The sequence below is a fragment of the Erinaceus europaeus genome, unplaced genomic scaffold (genome assembly GCF_950295315.1).
Source record: "Erinaceus europaeus unplaced genomic scaffold, mEriEur2.1 scaffold_603, whole genome shotgun sequence".
Lineage (NCBI taxonomy): Eukaryota > Metazoa > Chordata > Mammalia > Eulipotyphla > Erinaceidae > Erinaceus > Erinaceus europaeus.
The window spans coordinates 46058-66870 of NW_026647809.1; the positions used below are offsets into that span (position 1 = coordinate 46058).

The 20813-nt window shown below is 48.3% G+C and overlaps 1 protein-coding gene across 5 annotated transcripts in view; it reads right to left on the reverse strand.

The window, feature by feature from the left end:
* Positions 1 to 19344, reverse strand: part of FAM169B (Protein) — a 52905-nt gene extending 33561 nt beyond the window's left edge. For 2 of the 5 annotated variants that reach the window (XM_060184396.1, XM_060184400.1), the window contains exons 1-4: positions 19047 to 19338; positions 13661 to 13838; positions 5432 to 5614; positions 3694 to 3825 (exon numbers count right to left, since the gene is read on the reverse strand). In XM_060184396.1, the coding sequence (XP_060040379.1) occupies positions 3694 to 3825; positions 5432 to 5614; positions 13661 to 13838; positions 19047 to 19052 (499 nt within the window). In that variant the 5' untranslated portion in view covers positions 19053 to 19338. Of the gene's footprint in view, positions 1 to 3693; positions 3826 to 5431; positions 5615 to 13660; positions 13839 to 15053; positions 15451 to 19046 lie in introns of those variants that run through there. The other 3 variants (XM_060184398.1, XM_060184397.1, XM_060184399.1) reach the window with 3 other exon arrangements.
* Between the last annotated feature and the right edge of the window lie 1469 nt (positions 19345 to 20813).

Sequence of the window (20813 nt, forward strand, 5' to 3'; positions counted from 1 at the left end):
GGCACCGAGCCCAGCAATCACCCTGGAGGAAAAATAAATAATTAAATAAGTAAATGAGATCAGAGACCTATTCACTTCACCATGATAATGCCATAAGATAGGCCAAGTAGCACCTGGCTTTGGGCTCTATTAGCAGAAATGATTTCAATGGATGAGTGAAAAGTGAATGAATAGTTGTTAAGAAATGAATTTAAAAAAAAAACAGATTGAGTCATTTGCTTAGTAAATAAATGCACAAATGTGAGAATGAGCGAGTGAGTGAGTGAATGAATGAATGAATGAATGGGAGAAAAAAATAACTAAGTGAACAAATGAATATGTGAGTGAATGAATGAGACCCATTAGCAGTTTTCTGCCTTCCTGTATGTGTGAAAACGCTTCCTTTTGTGTTATGAACTTAAAGCACATTGACGAGTGTTCACTGGTATCTGCTCCCTAACCATCAAAGTCTAGATTCTTAATGAGCGCACTGATTTCGAAGCACAAAGCATCAGAGAAGCAAAACAATTGCACCAGCGGTTAATTCAAAACCACACACCTGGAAGCTACCATCCGGGGTTAGAGCACACAGTGGCCACAAGAGGGCGCCCCACAACCTTTCAAAGAGCAGCAGCATTAGCACAGCGGTGCCGCCAGGAGCACAGACACGGCACCTCTCACCAAGATAGCGCCGCTAACTGCTGCCGCACTGTGGACAGCTGCCCACCCGCAGAGCCGGCTGACGCGGGTTAAAGCTTCAGGGAGACACCACCAGCTCGGGCATCTGCATCGCCCTGCACAAGACCCAAGTTCCCACCTTGGCCCATGAGAAGTGCTATGCAAACAGCTGAAAGCTTCGGTGCTGTGGCCTGTCTCTTTTCCTCTCACTGGATGAAAAAGTGAACTGGGGGAGGGGGCAGGTGGTGGCACACCTGATTGAGTACATACATTACATGTACAAGGATCTGAGTTCAAATCCCCAGTCCCCACCTTTGGGGGGGAAGCTTCAGGAGTGGTGCAGCAGGTCTGCGGCTCTCTCTCTCCTCTCTCTCTCTCTCTCTTCCCTCCCCTTCTCAATTTCTCTTGTCTCTAGCCAATAAATTAATATTTAAGAGAATAAAGAGGGAGTCGGGCGGTAGCGCAGGGGGTTAAGTGCAGGTGGTGCGAAGCGCAAGGACTGGTGTAAGGGTCCCAGTTCAAGCGCTCAGTGAAGCAGGTCTGCAGGTGTCTGTCTGTCTTCCCCTCCTCTCTCCATTTCTCTCTGTCCTATCCAACAATGACAACATCAGTAAAAACAACAATAATAACTACAACAACAATAAAACAGCAAGGGCAACAAAGGGGAAAATAAATAACTATAAAAAGAAGGAAGAGGAACAGGAGGGAGAAGAATGAAAAGGAGGAGAGGAGGTAGAAGGAGCTGGAGAAAGAGGAGGAGGAGAAGGGAAAGGAGGAGGAAGAGGAGAAAGAAGAGAGGGAGGAAAGGAAGGAAATGAAAAAAATAAATCAGGGATGTGCTAGGCTCCAGGAAAAAAAGAAGAAAGAGAGGGAGAAGGAGGGAGAAAGGGAGAGGGAGAGAGCAAGAGAGGAGAAAACTATTTTAAAAAACAACTTATTCAAAAACAAAACAGTGCTACACGGCCAAGGGAAAATTCCAACAGCATTCCAAGGAAGAGAACACTCCAGAATCCCCAGCTTGGTGACCTGTGGGGCAAATCCCACAAATGGACAAACAGTCTGGAAGTAGGAAGATGCCGGTCTGGTCTACGGCTGCATTGGCCTCCCTGAGCCCCTGTCTGGAGCAAGAGGGAGTGAGTGCTCTCTGGCAGACCTGGGCAAGACAAAGCTGGGCTGAACACACACACACACACACACACACACACACACACACACACACACACACACACACGGGTGCGCGCATGCAGAGCGCCCAGCCCAAACACCCCCAGGTCTGAGAACTCAAGACGCTGTCCTCCTGGGGGGAGTGGGGGTTGGGTTAATTTGTGGAGCCTGGCTGAGGTCCCATTATTCTGACTATCAATGCCGCAGGGCAAGTCACTTAGCTCCCTCATTAGGAGCACAGTCTCAGCCCTGATAGGGCCTCCTTCCTGGGTGCTTGGTCAAGCCATTAGCATCTGAAAAGGGACCTGAAGCCTCCCAGCCGGAAGGTGCCCAGAGAGCAACACCTCCTCCTTCTGTCCTCAGTAAACCCCAAGGCAATCTTCTCTGTCACCCGCTGAGGTCCCTGGCATTTCCCGCCCTCTAATGAGTTGAGTATCTATCCACTGGCAATGGCCTTGATGCTGTGTGGTCAATCTGGCCAGGAACTGATTCTGTTGGAACTTTCACTGCCCCCCCCCAATATGGGGGCTGCAGGCTGGGACACACACACACAAACACACACACACACACACACACACACACACACGCACGCACGCACACACGCACGCACGCACGCACGCACGCACGCACACGCACATGGTGCCTAGCACTCTACCAAAAAGCAACGTACAGCAGCCAGGCAGCGGCACACCTGGCTTGACACACAAGTTACCAGGCATAAGGACTGAGGTTCAAGCTCCCTGCTTCCCACCTGCAGGGGGGGGAAGCTTCACTAGAAGTGAAGCAGGTCTGCGGGTGTCTCTCTCTCTCTCTCTCTCTCTCTCTCTCTCTCCCTACCTCCCCTCACCTCTCAATTTCTCTGTCTTATCAAATGGGGGGTGGGGGGAGATGACCACCAGGAGTGGCAGATTACTAAGAGGAGAAAGACACAATAAAGCAAGACTTGCCCGTCATGCAAAGCCGGTGTGCAGAGTTTGATTTTCTGTAGGTTCAGAGCTTCTGTGCTGCTTTATAAAGGAATACTCTGAACCCCCTCTTCTTGGGAATTCTGCCTGTTCCCATGCCTCTCAAACTCCAGCCTCCATCAGAACCCCAGCGGCAGGGGGATAGATCGAATAAGGGCTATGCAAAGAGACTCTGAGACTCTGAAGTCCCAGGTTCAATCCTCCCACCCCCAACCATAATAAGCCAGAGTTGGTCGGTGCTCTGGTAAATAATAATAATAATAATAATAATAATAATAATAATAATAATAATAATAATTTAAAGATTAAATAAACAACCCCAGAACCCTGTACATAGCTGACGATGGGCTGTCAGCAGCAGCCCCAAGTGTGCTGCATCCCTAACTGGGGCTGCCAGGCGAGTCACACAGGCAGGACTTCATCCTGTAGGTGTGGCTGCCTCAGCTGAATGTCCTTGAGTGTCCTCTGCCGTCCTCTCCCTGTGGAGGGCGGGGGGCGGGGGGGTGTCCGGAGGGAGGCTGACTCTCTGCCATTAACTTACTGTGTGTCTTTTGAACTCTCAGTCACGGGGACCTATTTGAAATAACGTTTGCAAGGGCCCTTCCTCCATTATGAAGGAATTAAACCTTGTTCTGTGAGGGAATGATTCCTTCTCACGTAAGGGGGTGTGTCCTGGAGACCCAGAGAGCTTTAGATTTGCCTCAGTGGGGGGAAACCTCTTGGAGAAAGGGGGGTCGGCTCTAGAGATCTGCTTCACGGAGGAAGGCCACCACGCACAACATACCCAGGCTCCCCTCTACTGCCCCCGCCCGCCCCACAAACAGAGACAGCACCCATGGGGGCTGTGTATCCACCAGGGGGAGTTAGGAAGACCCAGCACAAAACACCCTTTCTCCACCCCACTCACGGTCTGTAGGTCGGCCCCGCTGAAGCTGAATCTTCAACCAGATGTTGATCCGCTGACCCCAGGCTCCAGGGGGCTCCACCTCCCACAGGCGCCCCCTCTCCTCTGGATGGGCAGACAGGAACTTGCTGCAGACTGGAAGGAGGGAGTGAGGCCTGAGGGGGAGGCCCACCGGCCTGGTCCCCACAGACCAGCTTTTGAGAATCTCAGATGACCACTTCTGGTTCCTCCCACCCTGCCACCCTAGACCCCCGGCTACTCTGCTCCGTGCTCCCCCAGACCCCATGCTCATCCACTGCTACGGTGGCCTAGCCTGCCTGCCCTCCTGGGCATCCCCATCCCTCCAGCCAATCACAGCTGCCCTGGCCTGGGCTGCTGTAACACAGAGCACAGAGCCCACCCCACCCCACCCCCGGACTGGGAGGCTTAACCCTCAGACATTCACTCTCTCCTTGAGTTATAAATTTGAAAGGAACAAGGAGATGACTAAGCTCACTCCAGGAAAAATATACTTTCACCTGCTTTCCCTTCCTGCCTGTTCTCTCCTGTCCTTCCCAGACCACAAGATGCAAAGTCAACCAACCGGTGCCTACGGCTGAGTGATAGCTCACCCAGTAGATTACATACACTCTCTGCCATGTGTAGGGACCCGGGTTCGAGTCCCTAGCGCCACATGCAAGCACCATGAGGAAGCTCTGTGAATGGTGGAGCAGAGCTGTGGTGTCTCTCCTCCCTCTCTAAATGAAATTAAAAGAAAAAAAAAAGTCTGCCAGGAGCAGTGAAATCATACAGGCACAGTAGGGACTCCAAAATATCTCCATGACAAAATGTGAAGCAACACTCAAAGGTGGGGGGACTGCTTCAAGGGGAGCAGAGGAAACCTGGAGGCTCTCACCAGAATCATCCACAACTGGTGACTTGAGCAGGACTTTCAACATCTGGGCTTTCTGAACTTCCTCTGGTAAATACATAGAAGGCTTTCCTCCCAGACTGTGAAAGGCACCTTGTGGTGGCTCATGTCACTTTGACTGGGATCAAGTGCTTTGAGGCTGTGTTTGCATGGACACGAATATTTGAGTCAAAAGATAAAGAGGACAGGAGGTGATCCTCCCTCTCCCAACTGGTCGAAGGCCTGAATAACAGAACAAAAGGCCACCCCTCCGTGAGCCAGGACATAGGACTTGTCCTGCCTTTGGACTTGGACTGAGACCTCAGCTTCCGGGGCTCTCCAGCCCGCTGGCACTCAGACAGCAATGCCAATCAATGGCTTTCTGGGGGCCCCAGCTTGTTGTGTCGGGTTCCATATCAAAACTGGTCATCATCTGAGCAGGGAGGGAGGTGGCTGTGTTCTGCTGTGGGAGTTACAGAGGTGCTGGGGGCTCAGTATCTTCAGAGTCGGCCTCGCCCCACCCCCACCCCCACCCCAGATCCTGCCTTCCCTTCAGTTCCTACTGCCCTGGGCTCCTGGTTGGAAGGGCAAAGTCATGAAGTCTAAGCTTGGCATGAAAGAGCAAAGGCAGCCAGGAGGCCCAGCCACCACTTGCTCCTTTGCAGGCTACCCCTTGCCATCAAACACAAAGTCTGGTTTGTGCCCAAGCAAGGAGAGATTCCTTAGGAGGAAGAGAGAGCCCATGTCCATGTGACAGAATGGACACCTCTCCCCAGTGTCACCAGGGAGGACCTTGTGTTCTCCGTCCCCAAGGTGGCCCGTGTGCCTCTACCTCCCATGAGGAGGGGTTACCTTGGATCATGGCTAGAGAGATGGGGCAGCTGACGCCCAGGGCCTCCTCTTCAGGGAAAGTCTCACAGAAGTCCCGCAGCATGGCCAGGCCCAAGCCCTGACGACGATGTCTCCGCCTGACAAACACGGTGTCTAAGACCGGCAGCAGGTAGCATACCCCTGTGCCATCACCACACAGGCTGCCTGCAGGGAAAGCAAGGGGCAAGCACTGTCCCCTGGGCACCTAGGGGTCCCCACCCAGAAGCCTAGGGGACACCAGTACAGCCAGGTCCCTAGCCTTACCTGGAAAGGCAACAACCAAAGAGAAAGTAGCAGAAGGTTCTGACCCGCCAGCTCTGCACTGGATGGCATTCATTACAAGCAGTCACTAGACCCCCCCCCCCCCATGGATATCTCAGGCTGGGCCCCACACCACTGCAGGCAGCTACTGCTGCACCGACACACGTTGCACAGTCGCACTGGGTTTTGCCGTCTGAAAGGGCACAGTGCACACACGTGATGTGCTTGTGTGTGGTGTGGAGACAGCAGACAGCCCTGTGCGGGACCGCCACAAAGCTCTAATGGGATCTGTGAAGTGCCACAGAGTGAATCATGAGAAAATTAGGTGTGTTTGCAGGTACCCCAACAAGAGGAAGAGGAAGAGGAAGACAGAGAGGGCTACTTTATGAAGATCTAAATGAACGCTGGAAATACCTACGGCAGAACCAGAGGTCCACCACAGGGAAGTGACAGCAGCAGACAGACAAAAGGCAACAGAAGAAGCCACTTCTGCTTCAGAGGCAGAGACTGGTGCGGGCAGGAGGAGATTCAGAAGACAAGAAGCGACAATGGGAGGAACTATAGGGAGCCATGTTGAGTGACGTAAGCCAGAAGAGAAGGATGAATGCTGGGTGATCTCACGCTAAGACACAAAAGCGGAAGACAACACAAAGTGAATACTCAGTGGACAGTCAAGCAGAGCAGGTTCAAAGACGCAGAAGGAAGAACTACCAAGGGGAGGCTGGGAGCCTATGTCCTTATGGTGGAGTAAGAGAATGCTTTGGGAGAGGGTGAGACAATACCCATCTTAGGAAATGTAGACTTGTGACAACGAAAAGGAAATCCTTCAAGTCGGCATTTCCTCAGTAAAGTGATATTGGAATTGAAAAATGGAATTGGAATTGGAATAAGGAGGAGGAGGAAGAGGAAGAAAAGGGCAATAGGTTGTTTGTTTGTTTGTTTTTGCCACCAGGGTTATCGCTGGTACTCAGTGCCTACACTAAGAATTCACTGCTCCTGGAGGCCATTTTTTCCATTTTGTTGCTCTAGCTGTTGTTATTGCAATTATTGTTGGATAGAACAGAGAGAAATCAAGAGAGGGGGGGAAGACAGAGGGGGGGAGAGAAAGATAAGACACCTTGCAGACCTGCTTCACTACTTGTGACATGACTCCCCCCCACACACACACACACAAAACCCCCGCAGGTGGAGAACTGGAGTTCGAACCCAGATCCTTACACCGGTCCCTGCACTTGGTGACTTAACCACTTCATGCCACATGGGTATAACCCTGCGCTACCCCCTGCCCCCACATTTTCCTTCTTTTGCAAAGGTTCATCTGTGGGGTCTGATGCGCCCTGCCCCGATGGTCCAGCTAATCCAAAAAGACCATCAGATGTTGACAGTGGTTACATGCAGGGTAGTAAGAACTGCTACTCTGGCCATCTGGAAGAGACTCCCCGGGTAGAGCGAGCGCCTAGCCATGCATGAGGCCCCGGGTTTGAGCCCCCGCCAGCACACAAGAGTAGCACAGCATCAGGGAATGCAGCACTCATGGCAGAGTGGTGCTGTGCTGGCTCTCCACTCCAATCTCTCTCCCACTCTCTCTCTCCTCTTTCAAAAAGAAGAAATGAAAAGGCTGGCCCAGAAGCAGACTCAGGTGCCATAATAATAATAATAGAAATGGGAGTAGGGCAGTAGCGCAGCAGGTTAAGCGCACGTGACATGAAGCGCAAGGACCGGCGGAAGGATCCCAGTTCTCCACCTGCAGGTCTGCAGGTGTCTTTCTCTCCCCGTCTCTGTCTTCCCCTCCTCTCTCCATTTCTTTCTGTCCTATCCAGCAATGACAACATCAATAACAAAAAAAGGGCAACAAAAGGGAAAATAAATAAATATTTAAAAGAATAAGAAGGAGAAGAAGAAGAAGAGTGGGCCAGGCAGTGGCACACCTGGCTAAGCACGCATCTGTGTTCAAGCCGCTGCTCCCCACCTGCAGGGGGAAAGCTTCATAAGAGGTGAAGCAGAGCTGCAGGTGTCTCTCTGTCTCTTTCCCTCTCTACTTCTTCCCCCTCTTAACTTTTCTGCCTATCCAATAATAAATAAATAAATCATTTAAAAATAATTATTATAATAATAAATAAGCCAAATGAAAAATAAAGAAAAATGAAATATTGGGGTGTCAGACAAATCATGAAGCGTTTTTGATTAGGAAAACATAGGGAAAAAAACTCTGATCATGATTTTTTTTTTTGACAACACAAGAGACTTACTGCTCTAAAAAGCCAAATTCATACTGCACCAAAGTAGAGGACCCTGGGGCTAGGGGTGGCTTGCAGGTCCTGGTGCAGGACAGTGGACCTAGGCTGGGGGGGTGAGGGTGTTTTGCAGAAAATTGAGAATTCTACATATGTACCAATAACTATTAATCCCCTCACTTAAAAAAAATCCACATTCAGACCAAATCACTAGATTGAGAGAATGAGAGTTGTAAGATCCTGGATAGCTCAATCAGCAGAGTATCCTCGAGTCACAGAGTCAGCTACAAAGCTATTTGGGGTGTGTGTGAGCCAAAGAAACCCCAAGCAGAAAGGCCAAAAGCTTTGCAGTGTGCCACCAGCACTATTCTGTCAAAGTCACACTGCCCCAAGGGAGCAGGAGGCAGCACAGCCGGTGAAGCACACAGGGTACTATGAGCAAAGAGCCAGGTTCAAGACCCCGCTGCCCACCTGCAGCGTGGACATTTCACGAGTGGTGAAGCAGGTGTCTTTCTCTTTCTCTAGCTCCTTCTCTCCTCTCAATTTCTCTCTGTTCTACCCAATAAAATAGGAAAAAGGGGGGAAATGGCCATCAGGAACAGTGGATTGATGGTGCAGGAACTGAGCCCCTGGGGGCAAAAAAAAATCACATTGCCCCACCTGTCCTGGCCTGAAGGGTTATTAGCATCTGGTCCAGGGCACGTCCACAGATAAATGGCTCACATGTTCTGAGTTCTGCTCACCAAGGAGATTCTCTATCACCCATTAGCATCTGGACCTAACCGTTTAAAACTATAGAAAAGCCATTAAGAAGGGGTTGGGCGGTAGCACAGCGGGTTAAGTGCATGTGACACAAAGTGCAAGGACTGACTTAAGGATCCCGCTTCCAGCCCCTGGTTCCCCACCTGCAGGGGGGTTGCTTCACAAGTAGTGAAGCAGGTCTGCAGGTGTCTATCTTTCCCTCCCCCTCCCTGTCTCCCCTCCTCTCTCCATTTCTCTCTGTCCTATCCAACAATAATAGTAATAATAACAACAATGATAACAAGGACAGCAAAAGAGAAAAAATAGCCTCCAGGAGCAGTGGATTCGTAGTGCAGGCACCGAGCCCTAGCAATAACCCTGGAGGCAAAAAAAAAAAAAAAAAAAAAAAAGGAAAGGGAAGGGAAGGGAAGGGAAGGGAAGAAAAGAAAGGTTCGAGCCCCACCTCCCCACCTGCAGGGGAGTCGCTTCACAGGCGGTGATGCAGGTCTGCAGGTGTCTGTCTTTCTAGCCCTCTCTCTGCATCCCCCTCCTCTCTCCATGTCTCTCTGCCCTATCCAACAACAACGACATCAATAACAACAATAATAACTACAACAATAAAAAAACAAGGGCAACAAAAGGAAAATAAATAAATATCATTTTAAAAATTAAGAAAAAAAAAAAGAAAAGAAAGAAAGAAAAACAACCCATAAGATGTTTAAATTACATCCTCTAGAGCAGGGGCTGTAACAGTCAGAACAACACTTTAGGTTTTTTTGAGGGCAACCACTCACCTCAAAAGGGTGAAAGGCACAAGCAGCCAAGGACACTGTAAAAGGGTGTGGCTGTGTGTCAATAAAACTTTATTTACAAAAGTAGGTGACAGTCCACAATTATCAACACCTGTTCCAGAAACATCTTTTTTTTTTTTTTTTTTAAGCAGGACTAAGTGTTTACAATATCTGTGTGGGAACATTGTCTCACTTCAGAAACAGCTGAAAATAATGCCTTGCTAACAGGAACTTCCCCCAGTCAAGGTCCATTTGGAGAAGAGCTTCAGCTATATGACTTTCCCTTTTTTTTTTCTTTTTTTCTCCTCCAGGGTTATTGCTGGGCTCGGTGCCTGCACTGTGAATCCACCACTCCTGGAGGCCATTTTTCCCCTTTTGTTGCCCTAGTTGTTGCAGCCTCGTTGCAGTTATTATTGCCATTGTTGACGTTGCTTTGTTGTTGGATAGGACAGAGAGAAATGGAGAGAGGAGGGGAAGACAGAGAGAGAGGGGAGAGAAAGACAGACACCTGCAGACCTGCTTCACCGCCCGTGAAGCGACTCCCCTGCAGGTGGGGAGCCGGGGGCTCGAACCGGGATCCTTACGCCGGTCCCTGCGCTTTGCGCCACATGCACTTAACCCACTGCGCCACCGCCGGACTCCCGATGACTTTCCCTTTTAAAAGTTTCATTTCTGTCTGCTTCGTTGTGGTGGGTTACTAGCCTCCATACTAATTAGGAATTCATTGATAAGGTGTCAGATTTGTATTTATCTTGAAAAGAGAAATGAAAAAACTCATTTGCTTAAAAGAATGAAAAGAATTCAGCGTGACCGATTTGAAATTATTCCAGATGGTTTGACATAAGGAAAAAGGGGGGGAGAAGGGTAGGTGATGGCACACCCAGTTAAGGGCAGAGATTACCATGTTCAGGGACCCGGGTTTGAGCCCCACCTGCAGTGGGGACACTTCATGAGCTTAAAATAGGTCTTCAGGTATCTGTCTTTCTCTTTTCCTCTCTGTATCTACCTGCCCTCTAAATTTCTATCTGTGTTATCCAATAAAATAGAAAGAAAAGAAGAAGAAGAAGAGGAGGAGAAGGAAGAGGAGGAGGAGAAGGAAGAGGAGGAGGAGTAGGAAGTGACCACTGGAACAGTAGATTTGTAGTGCTGGTACTGAGCCCCAACAATAACCCCAGTGGCAATTAAAATAAAATATAAAAAAAAAGAAAAAATTTGTACCAGTGGGCTGGTGAAATAGCTCACTTAGTGTAGTTTTTCTGTGTGTGCAACTCAGGTTTAAGGACGCCCCCATCACATTTAAGGAACCTGTGGTGTGGTGTGTGTGTGTGTGTGTGTGTGTGTGTGTGTGTGTAAGGAAAGGATGGAAGGACATAAGGAAGAAGAGGGAAAGGAGAAAATCTGCATCTGGGCCAGACCTGGTAGAATACACGTTACCATGCATAAGGATCCAGGTTCAAGTCTCCAGTCCCACCTGTAGGGAGGAAGTCTCACAGAAGGTGGAGCCGTACTGCCAGGTATCTCCCTTTCTTTATTCCTCTCTGTCACTATCAGAAAAGAAAGGGGGGAAAGAGGCCACCAGGAATGCTGGTCATCATGTAGCCACTGAGCCCCAGTGATAACCCTGGCGACAAAAAATAATAACAAAAATCTGTATCAGTGACTATAGATCATTTTGAATGTAAGGAAGGACTGCTTCAGCCTGGAATCATCCTGGACCCTGCAGAGCACCCAGCCCCATGTGGCAAAGGATGTAGAAGCATAGTGAGGGCGACAGACACTCCCAACAAAGGACAGAGCAGACAGGAGAGCTTAGCAAAGTGAACAGACATCACAGCAATACAAAAAGGATCTGGAGCAACTCGATATTCTTGCATCAACTGAAAAACAGGCTTAAGGACTGGGAGATAGCTCAACCCGGAGAGTGACTACATTAACAAGCATGAAGTCCCAGGTTCAAACCCCAGCTCCTCCATGGAGCACCATGGAGGGCACTGGGAGAGCTTCATGGGTGGTGGAGCAGTGCTGCAGTGTCTCTCCTCTCTCTCAGTGCTGCAGTGTCTCTCCTCTCTCTCAGTGCTGCAATGTCTCTCCTCTCTCTCAGTGCTGCAGTGTCTCTCCTCTCTCTCTCAGTGCTGTAGTGTCTCTCCTCTCTCTCTCAGTGCTGTAGTGTCTCTCCTCTCTCTGTGCTGTAGTGTCTCTCCTCTCTCTCAGTGCTGCAGTGTCTCTCCTCTCAGTGCTGTAGTCTCTCCTCTCTCTCAGTGCTGCAGTGTCTCTCCTCTCTCTCAGTGCTGTAGTCTCTCCTCTCTCTCAGTGCTGCAGTGTCTCTCCTCTCTCTCAGTGCTGCAGTGTCTCTCCTCTCTCTCAGTGCTGCAGTGTCTCTCCTCTCTCTCAGTGCTGTAGTCTCTCCTCTCTCTCAGTGCTGCAATGTCTCTCCTCTCTCAGTGCTGTGGTTTCTTTCCTCTCTCAGTGTTGCGGTGTCTCTCCTCTCTCAGTGCTGCAGTGTCTCTCCTCTCTCTCAGTGCTGCAGTGTCTCTCCTCTCTCAGTGCTGCAGTGTCTCTCCTCTCAGTGCTACAATGTCTCTCCTCTCTCTTAGTGCTGCAGTGTCTCTCCTCTCTCTCAGTGCTGCAGTCTCTCTCCTCTCTCTCAGTGCTGCAGTGTCTCTCCTCTCTCTCAGTGCTGCAGTCTCTCTCCTCTCTCTCAGTGCTGCAGTGTCTCTCCTCTCAGTGCTGCAGTTTCTCTCCTCTCTGTGCTGCAGTGTCTCTCCTCTCTCAGTGCTGCAGTGTCTCTCCTCTCTCTCAGTGCTGCAGTGTCTCTCCTCTCTCAGTGCTGCAGTGTCTCTCCTCTCAGTGCTGCAATGTCTCTCCTCTCTCTTAGTGCTGCAGTGTCTCTCCTCTCTCTCAGTGCTGCAGTCTCTCTCCTCTCTCTCAGTGCTGCAGTGTCTCTCCTCTCTCTCAGTGCTGCAGTGTCTCTCCTCTCTGTGCTGCAGTGTCTCTCCTCTCTCTCAGTGTTGTGGTCTCTCTCTCTTTCAGTGCTGTGCTGTCTCTCCTCTCTCTCTTCCTCCCTCCCTCCTCACTCTGAAAAAAAAATAAAAAATGGAAAAGTTGAGTCAGGGAGGCTATTCAATTGTGGCATAGTTGTGTGAGAAAGACAAAGATAGGAGAGACAGTATAATGGTTCTGCAAAGGACTTTCATACCTAAGGCTCCAAGGTCCCAGGTTCAGTCACCATAAGCCAGAACTGAGCAGTGCCCAGGTCTTTATATCTCTTAGTATCTCTGTCATATAAATAAACTATTTTTCAAATTTCTATTTATAAAAAGGAAACACTGACAAAAACCATAGGATAAGATAGGTACAACTCCACACAATGCCCACCACCAGAACTCTGTATCCCATCCCTTCCCCTGATACCTTTCCTATTCTCTATCCCTCTGGGGGTATGGACATTATGGGGTGCAGAAGGTAGAAGGTCTGGCTTCTATAATTGCTTCCCCGCTGAACATGGGTGTTGATATTTTTAAAGGGCTGGATAGATAGCATTAATGGTTATGTGAAAAGAGTGTCATACTTGAGGCACCAATGATCCCAGGTTCAATCCCCAAAACTATCATAACCGTGAGCTGAGCAGTGCTCTGGGCTCAGCCTCTTTCTCTCTGTCTCTGTCTCTCTCCATATTATATAATCTTTCTCTCATTAAAAAAAATTTTTTTTCAAGAAAGAAGGAGTGAGCTTTGAAAAACTGGTCCTCAACCCACATTCCTTGTCACAGCCTCCCAAAATAAGTCCCATCTTTCACCCCAACATTGCTATCCGAGCTGACCCCCCACACACACACACCCCTGCCAACTGAGGTAACGTCTATGAGTCTCTGAGTCTTGGCAGCCTGCGTGCTCTGCACCACATGTCAGCATTTCCCCTGACAGCTAACTGGTGACATTCAAGAAAAGCATTGTGTTGAGGCCATTCTACTGAAATAAGTACTTTCTGAGGGACCCAGAACCCAACGGCTTCTCACCTTGTTCCCCAGGAAAAGGAGAAATGTGGAGAGTGTGAAAGCCACAGCTGGGGTGTATCTGCCTGACAGAGGGGTACTTCCTGTGCCAGAAGCTTCTTCCCCAGTGCTGTGGGAGCCCTGTGAGGCAGACAGAGCCTGGGAAGGGGCTGGCCCTGTCCTGCCTCATCACCTTTCATTTTGCTGGTGTAAAAGCCCACAGCTGCTCCATCTTGCCACAGGATCTTAGCGTGCTCCTTCCCAGAGTGAGGTAAGAAAAACATGCCATCATTGTCCAGATCTCTCTCCAGCCTTCCAAAAATAACGACGTTCAGAAGAAAAAGCACGATCCTTTCTCCAAATGACTGAACCTTGGAAGAGAGAAAAGGAAGAACAGCTCCGTGAGACCCGAGAGGAAAATGAGACATGACAAGTGCCAAGCTTGGCTCAGACCCACACGTCCAGCCAGGTGTGTGTCCCACTGGGACATGACCTTCTCAGAGTCACCTAGATGTTGTCAAGCTCTGACCGTTGACACCTGTGGGTCTGCAGGAGTGAAGGGCAGTGAAGGAAGAGCCTCAAGGTCTCCAGTGTTGTTGGTGTGGGATGTAAGTAGATGGTGATTAATCCATCCCAGGGCAATGAAATAGGAAGTTACAGGGGAAAGAGTGACTTCCGCTCACAGCCCACCACTGAGACCCCATCGCCTGCAGGTAGGGCCTGGTTACAGCTGAGGAAACCAGAGCTCAGGGAGGGGAGGGAGTAACCCTTATTGATTCTTCCTGCCTGGTTCTCAAGAGGATTTGAAAGAAGCTGAGCGAGGGCTCCAAACTACCACCAACCAAGGCCAACGTCCTAGGACCACTGCAGAAACTCAAGCTCAGCCCAGCCCTGCCCTCTGCACCCTCATCCCTTTGAATGGACACTCAGCTTATATCTAACATTTATTTTTGTATTGTACACTTAATTTTATTTTTGAAAGAGATGCAGAGAGACACACACAGAAACACCAGGGCACTGCTCAGCTCTGGCTTATGGTGGTGTGGGGGGGATTGAACCTTGGACTTTGGAGCCTCAGGCATGAGAGTCCATTATGCTATCTCCCCCGCCCTATAATATTAATATTTATGGCAACATAATTTAGAAGACATCTGTATGTATGGGAGAGGGAAACAGCATAACGACTATGCCAAAGATTTTCATGCTTAAGGCTCTGAGGTTGTGGATTCAATCTCCAGCACCACTATAAGCCAGAACTGAGCAGGACTCTGGTTAAACAAAAAGAAATTGGGGTTGGTTGGTGGCACATATGGTAAAGTGTATGTGCTACCATATGAGAGGACCCAGGTTCAAGTCCCCAGCCCCCACCTGAAGGGGGAAGCTTCAGGAATAGAGAATCAGTGCTGCAGGTGTATCTATCTCTGTTTCCCCATCCCCTCTGGATTTCTCTGTTGCTATCCAAGAGATAAATACAAAGGAAGAAGATGATGAAGGTGTCTCCTGTGGTGGAGTGAGGCAACTTTGGCAAGTAGCTGAGATCAGGGTGGCTGGAGGGCGGTAGGGGATAGAACTTCCTGTCCCCAGACCTAAGGGAGCAGAGGAGGACTGGAAGCTGAGCTCAGCTGCTAGTGGCCAGTGACTCAGTCAAAGAGCTTCCAGTTCAGTGAACATGGCAGTTTGAGGACAGCAACAGGCCTGGAGAAGCATGGAAGAGATACCACTTCACACATCTTCCATCAAGCCATTCTTGAGTTGCGGCCTTTGTAATAAGCAAGTGGCTTATAGGAAAAAAAAAAAAAAAAAAAGTAGGTTTCGGGAGTCAGGCGGTGGCGCAGCAGGTTAAGTGCACGTGATGCAAAGCGCAAGGATTGGTGTAAGGATCCCAGTTCGAGCCCCCGGCTCCCCACCTGCAGGTGAGTCGCTTCACAGGCAGTGAAGCAGGTCTGCAGGTGTCTGTCTTTCTTTCCCCCTCTCTGTCTTCCCCTTCTCTCTCCATTTCTCTCTGTCCTATCCAACAATGATGACATCAAGAACAACAATAATAACTACAACAATAAAACAACAAGGGCAACAAAAGGGAAATAAAGAAATATAAAAAAAAGAAAAAAACAGGTTTCCTGTGTCCTGTAAGCCCCTCCAGAAAATGAATCAAACTTGAGGAGGAGGATCCCAGGAACCTCTGTTTTATACCCAGTGGCTCCAAAGCACAGGTAACAACTTGGGCTGGAGAGATAGCTCACCAGGTAGGACACATGCCTTTTCATGTGTGTGGGCCAAGTTCAAGTCCCAGCACCAGACAGGATATATCCTGGCATCAGGGGAAGCACCTGTACTATGGTGTCTGTGCCTCTGTCCCTCTGTATAGATCTGAATAACAATGTCAAGTTGACAAAGCTGACATTAAACATGAGCAAGGACTCACTCACTCACTCACTCACTCACTCACTCACTCACCTGGTTTAACAGCTGGTGTCAGAAGCAGAAAGTGGTCTTGGAGACTGAGCCCTTAACCTTGGGTATGTGACACTCTCTGCTGGTACAGAGACAAGATAGAGTTGAAGACCAGGGAGACAGCATAATGGTCATACAGTAGGATTCTCATGTTGAGGCTCAGAGGTCCCAAGTTCAGTCCTCAACAACACCATAAACCAGAGCTGAGCAATGCTCTGGTATAGATAGACAATAGATAGGATGGATAGATAGATAGATAGATAGATAGATAGATAGATAGATAGATAGACAGACAGATCCAGGTTCAAGCCCCTAGCTCCCCACTTGCAGGAAGTCACTTCACAAGCAGTGAATCAGGTCTGCAGGTGTCTATCTTTCCCTCTCTATCTTCCCCATCCCTCTCAATTTCTCTCTATCCTATCCAAAAATTAAAAAATAAAAAATAAAAAAATGGTCACAGAAGCAGAGGAATTGTAGTGCAGGAACAGAATCACAATGGTAAACCTGAAGGCAAAAAAAAAAACAAAAAAACAGACAGACAGATAGCTAGATAGCTAGATCAACTCTCAAGCATCCCACTGGTACTGAGCATGGCCTGTTGACCTGGCGAAGCCTCCACACACATTCCCACTGAAACTGAGTCCGGAAGCATCTACTCAATGCTTGACTCTTTTTATTTTTTTTGGTAGCACCAGGGAATGAACCCAAGACCTCATGTCTGGGTGACGGTGACGGCACCGATGGATGCTTTACCACCCCATGCCAATGTTTTCACTCTTGAAAAAAAAAAAAAAGGGAGAGACAGACTGAGGCTTGAAGAGAGATACTCCAGCTGCCACCCCCACCCCCACCCCACCATCCACACAGCTCCCATGTGGTGCTGGGGCTAGAGCCCAGGTCCTCGCACATAAGGCATGTGTCTTACCAGGTGAACTATCTCCAGCCCCAGATCTCAACTCTTACAGCTTCCTCTTTCTCCTCCTTCTCCTCCTCCTCCTTTTTCTTCATCATTTGTGACCTCAATGTGGTTGTAACTTCTCAGCCCGAGTTTACTGGGACTGCTTGACCAACTCACAACCTCTCGGTGCATCCATTTCCTCTGTTGGTCAAAGGGGACCCAGGCACTCTCTAGAACCCTTGTCTATTTTTAAATGCTTTGATAATAATAATAATAATAATAATAATAATAATAATAATAATAATAATGGCAGCTTTCTGCACCCAAGCAAATGGCACCTAGCGTGTGTGCCATGGCAAAAAAAAAAAAGTATTAATTGGCTCAGAATGAAACCTGTTCGACCTTCATCGGGAGCCAGATCTTAGATGAGAACAAGATTCAAGAAAACCACATCAGCTTCACTCTGAGGAGCCCTCAGGATTGTGTAGCCCAGACAGTGGGAGCCAAATCCAGTTTGGGCTGTAAGAATAGCTAGCAATACTCAAGAATCTGAGGGGTGTGATGTGGGAGGTTATATTTTTCGACTTAGAAAGTTCAGAGGAAAGCCAGAAGAGAAAAGCAGATTGCATCTGGCAGGAGGGAAATACCCAATCATAAAGCTGGCAGGAGAAAAACAAGAGAAAGAAAAGAAAGGTGGTGGGGGGAGGCACTTAACTTGTCCAATTTCATTACAGGGGGAGAGAAAAAATGATGACATGTAATTCAGAAGAAACACAACTTAGATCCAGTTCTAATCCCACAATTAGAACCAGATTATTTTAGACAGCATGGGCATTTAAGAAAGTTGTTTTTTTTTTTGGGGGGGGGGGGTGGGATGTAACTCCTGAGGGAGAACTGGCTGAAAAACAAAATGCAATTAAAAGAAGGAAAAAAATGTCAAGACCCAACGTTCTTAAGTGGAGAAGGGAACATTCCCCTGTTTATAGCTCAGGGAGTCAAAACAATATCCAACGTTCCTTTCTGAAGCTCACAACAGAAGCCACATTCTCAGAAAATGTGGGAGCTTCCACATTTAAACGTAGAAGAACTGACATGTGAAGAAAGTGACCACACCCTTCAAAAAAAATCATTTCTGCCAAGGGAAGGGCAACAAAGCAAGTGGTGCAGACTCAGTCTGGCTTGTCACTCTCAGCTGCTGAATCTCTCAAGTCATCATCCACTTACTGGGGGAGGGGTGTGGAGGTAGGGGAGAAGAAATGTCTTTTCAAAATAATCCACCAAATCAATTCAGATGGAACCTGGGCAGTTAGAAGATGGTGCAGTGGATAAAGTACTGGACTCTCAAGCAAGAGATCCTGTGTTCAATCCCTGGCATTGCATGTGCCAGAGGGATACTCTGGTTCTTTCTCTCTCTTAAATAAACATGCTTATTTAAAAAATAAATAAAACTACAGATCCAAGAAGGACGGCAGAGGACCTAGTGGGGGTTGTATTGACATATGGAAAACTGGGAAATGTTATGCATGTACAAACTACTGTATTTACTGTCGAGTGTAAAACATTAATTCCCCAATAAAGAAATTATAAATAAATAAATAAAACTGAGGGTACCAGGCTATATGTACACAAGTTCAAGCCCCAGGTCCCCACCTGCAGGGGCAAAGTTATAAAAGGCTGCAGGTGTCTCTCTCTATCTCCCTCTCCCTGCTCGATTTTTCAATCTCTATCCAACAAAGAAATTCAACATTTACAGTATTAGTTCACCACTCCTGGTGACCATTTCTCCCTTTCTCTTTCTATTTTATCTGACAGAACAGAGGAAAGAGGGAAAGAGGAGATAGTGAGGGAGAGAGAAAGACAGATACCTGCAGATGTGCTTCACCACTTGTGATGTGTCCCTCCTGCAGGCAGGGAGCAGAGGGCTCGAACCCAGGTCCCTGTGCATGAACAACCAAGTGTGCTGTTGCCCACCACTCTAAAATATTTTTTAAATAAATTGTTTTTATTTTAAAAAAACTAGGGAGTTGGATGGTAGCACAGCAGGTTAAGTGCAGGTGAAGCAAAGCACAAGGACCAGTGTAAGGATCCTAGCACCCTAAAAAATTTTTTTTCAAGAAAATGAATGCATAATACACAGAGGTAGGCAGCTTGAAGCTGTGAACATGACTGTAAGTGCGCTTTTTTTTTTTTAAGTCCTTGTTGTGATTCCTGTGAAATCCGTAGGCCTCACCTTCATTAGACCTCCTCGGGCAGGGTCAGAGGTTCTGAGCACATCTTCCGTGGTCCACCACTTCTCCTTCAGGTAAACCGCCACAACTGTGGAGAAAGCCCAGAGAGAGTGACAAGTACAGTGCAGGCCGGCCACCAGAGGAAAGTATTAACAGCCTGTTGCCATTGTCAACTGCAAATGGAGGTCAGAGCTGGCAGGTCAAATCTTTTGGCTAAAAATCAGGAGTGCAGTCAGGGTTAAGTAGCTCAGCTGGTGGAGCAGGAGACTTGCAAGCCTGAAGCTCCCAGGTTCATTCCTGGCAAGGCACATAGTAAAGTGGAGCTGTGCTCTGGTGTCTCTCATCTCTCTATATACATAGGTGTGTGTGTGTGTGTGTGTGTGTGTGTGTGTGTGTGTGTGTGTATCATATGAAATAAATCTTCTTTTTTAAAGAGAGAGGGAAGGAGGGAGAGAGACACCTGAAAACCTCTTTCACTACTTGTGAAGCTTTCCCCCTGCAAGTGGGGACCCAGGGCTTGAACCTAGGTCCTTGCACAATATTATGTGTGCACTTAACCCCAGGTGTGCCACCACCTGGCTCAAGAAAGCTTTTTTTTTTTTTGGTCTGGTCATCAAGGTTTTTACTGGGTGCTCAGTGTCTATACAATAAATCCACTGCTGTCAGCTGCCTTTTTTTTTTCTTTTTGATAGGTAGAGAGGGAAACTGAGAGTGAAGTGGAAGGGAGGGATAGGGGGCTGGGTGGTAGCGCAGTAGGATAAGTGCATGTGGCACAAAGCGAAAGGACCAGTGTAAGGATCCCTTGTTGTTATTGATGTCTCCAACAATGAAGACATCAATAACTACAACAATAAAAGAACAAGGGCAAGAAAGGGGAATCAATAAATAAATATTTTTAAAAGTCTCAAACCATACATAAAATGTTTTTTTATTGTTGTTGTAGTTATTATTGTTGTTGTCGTTGTTGGATAGGACAGAGAGAAATGGAGAGAGGAGGGGAAGACAGAGAGGGGGAGAGAAAGACAGACACCTGCAGACCTGCTTCACCGCCTGTGAGGCGACTCCCCTGCAGGTGGGGATCCGGGGGCTCAAACCGGGATCCTTGTACAGGTCCTTGCGCTTTGAGCCACCTGCGCTTAACCCGCTGCGCCACCGCCTGACTCCTTAAAAAAAAAAAAAAAAAAGGTTTGAGACTTTAGAACAAACTTCTTGACTTAGTCTTGTGGCTAAGCCCCAGCTCCCTGGTCCATCTTCCTCTCTGCTCCCTGAAGACCACTTGCGTCAGACTCTGAAAACCATGTTACACTGACATCAGCCAGTTATTTCAAATGAACTGGATGTGGGGAGGGAGGTGAAGAGGGCCAGGCAGTGGCACAGGGGATGGAGCAGACACATTATAATGCGTAAGGACCTGGATTCAAGCCCCTGGTCCCCCACCTGCAGAGAGGAAGCTTCACAAGCCTGGAAGCAGTGCTCTCTCCATTCCTATCTCCCCCTTCCCTCTTGATTTCTCTCTGCTTTTAGCCAATAAATACATTATTATTTTTTTTAAATATCTAATTGTGAACTCTGCACAGCTGGCCCCTCCTTTCCAAAAGCCTAATCCACGATGGTAGTCTCCTGTCAATGGGAGTCATGTCATTTCTGACATGCCACCTAGAATGGACAGAACACTTTGGTTGACATGGGTCAATTAAACCGTCAACATCTGCCTTCATTGAGACCATGGGATTCATCTATGCAATGGCACTTGCTAGGACTTATCAGCA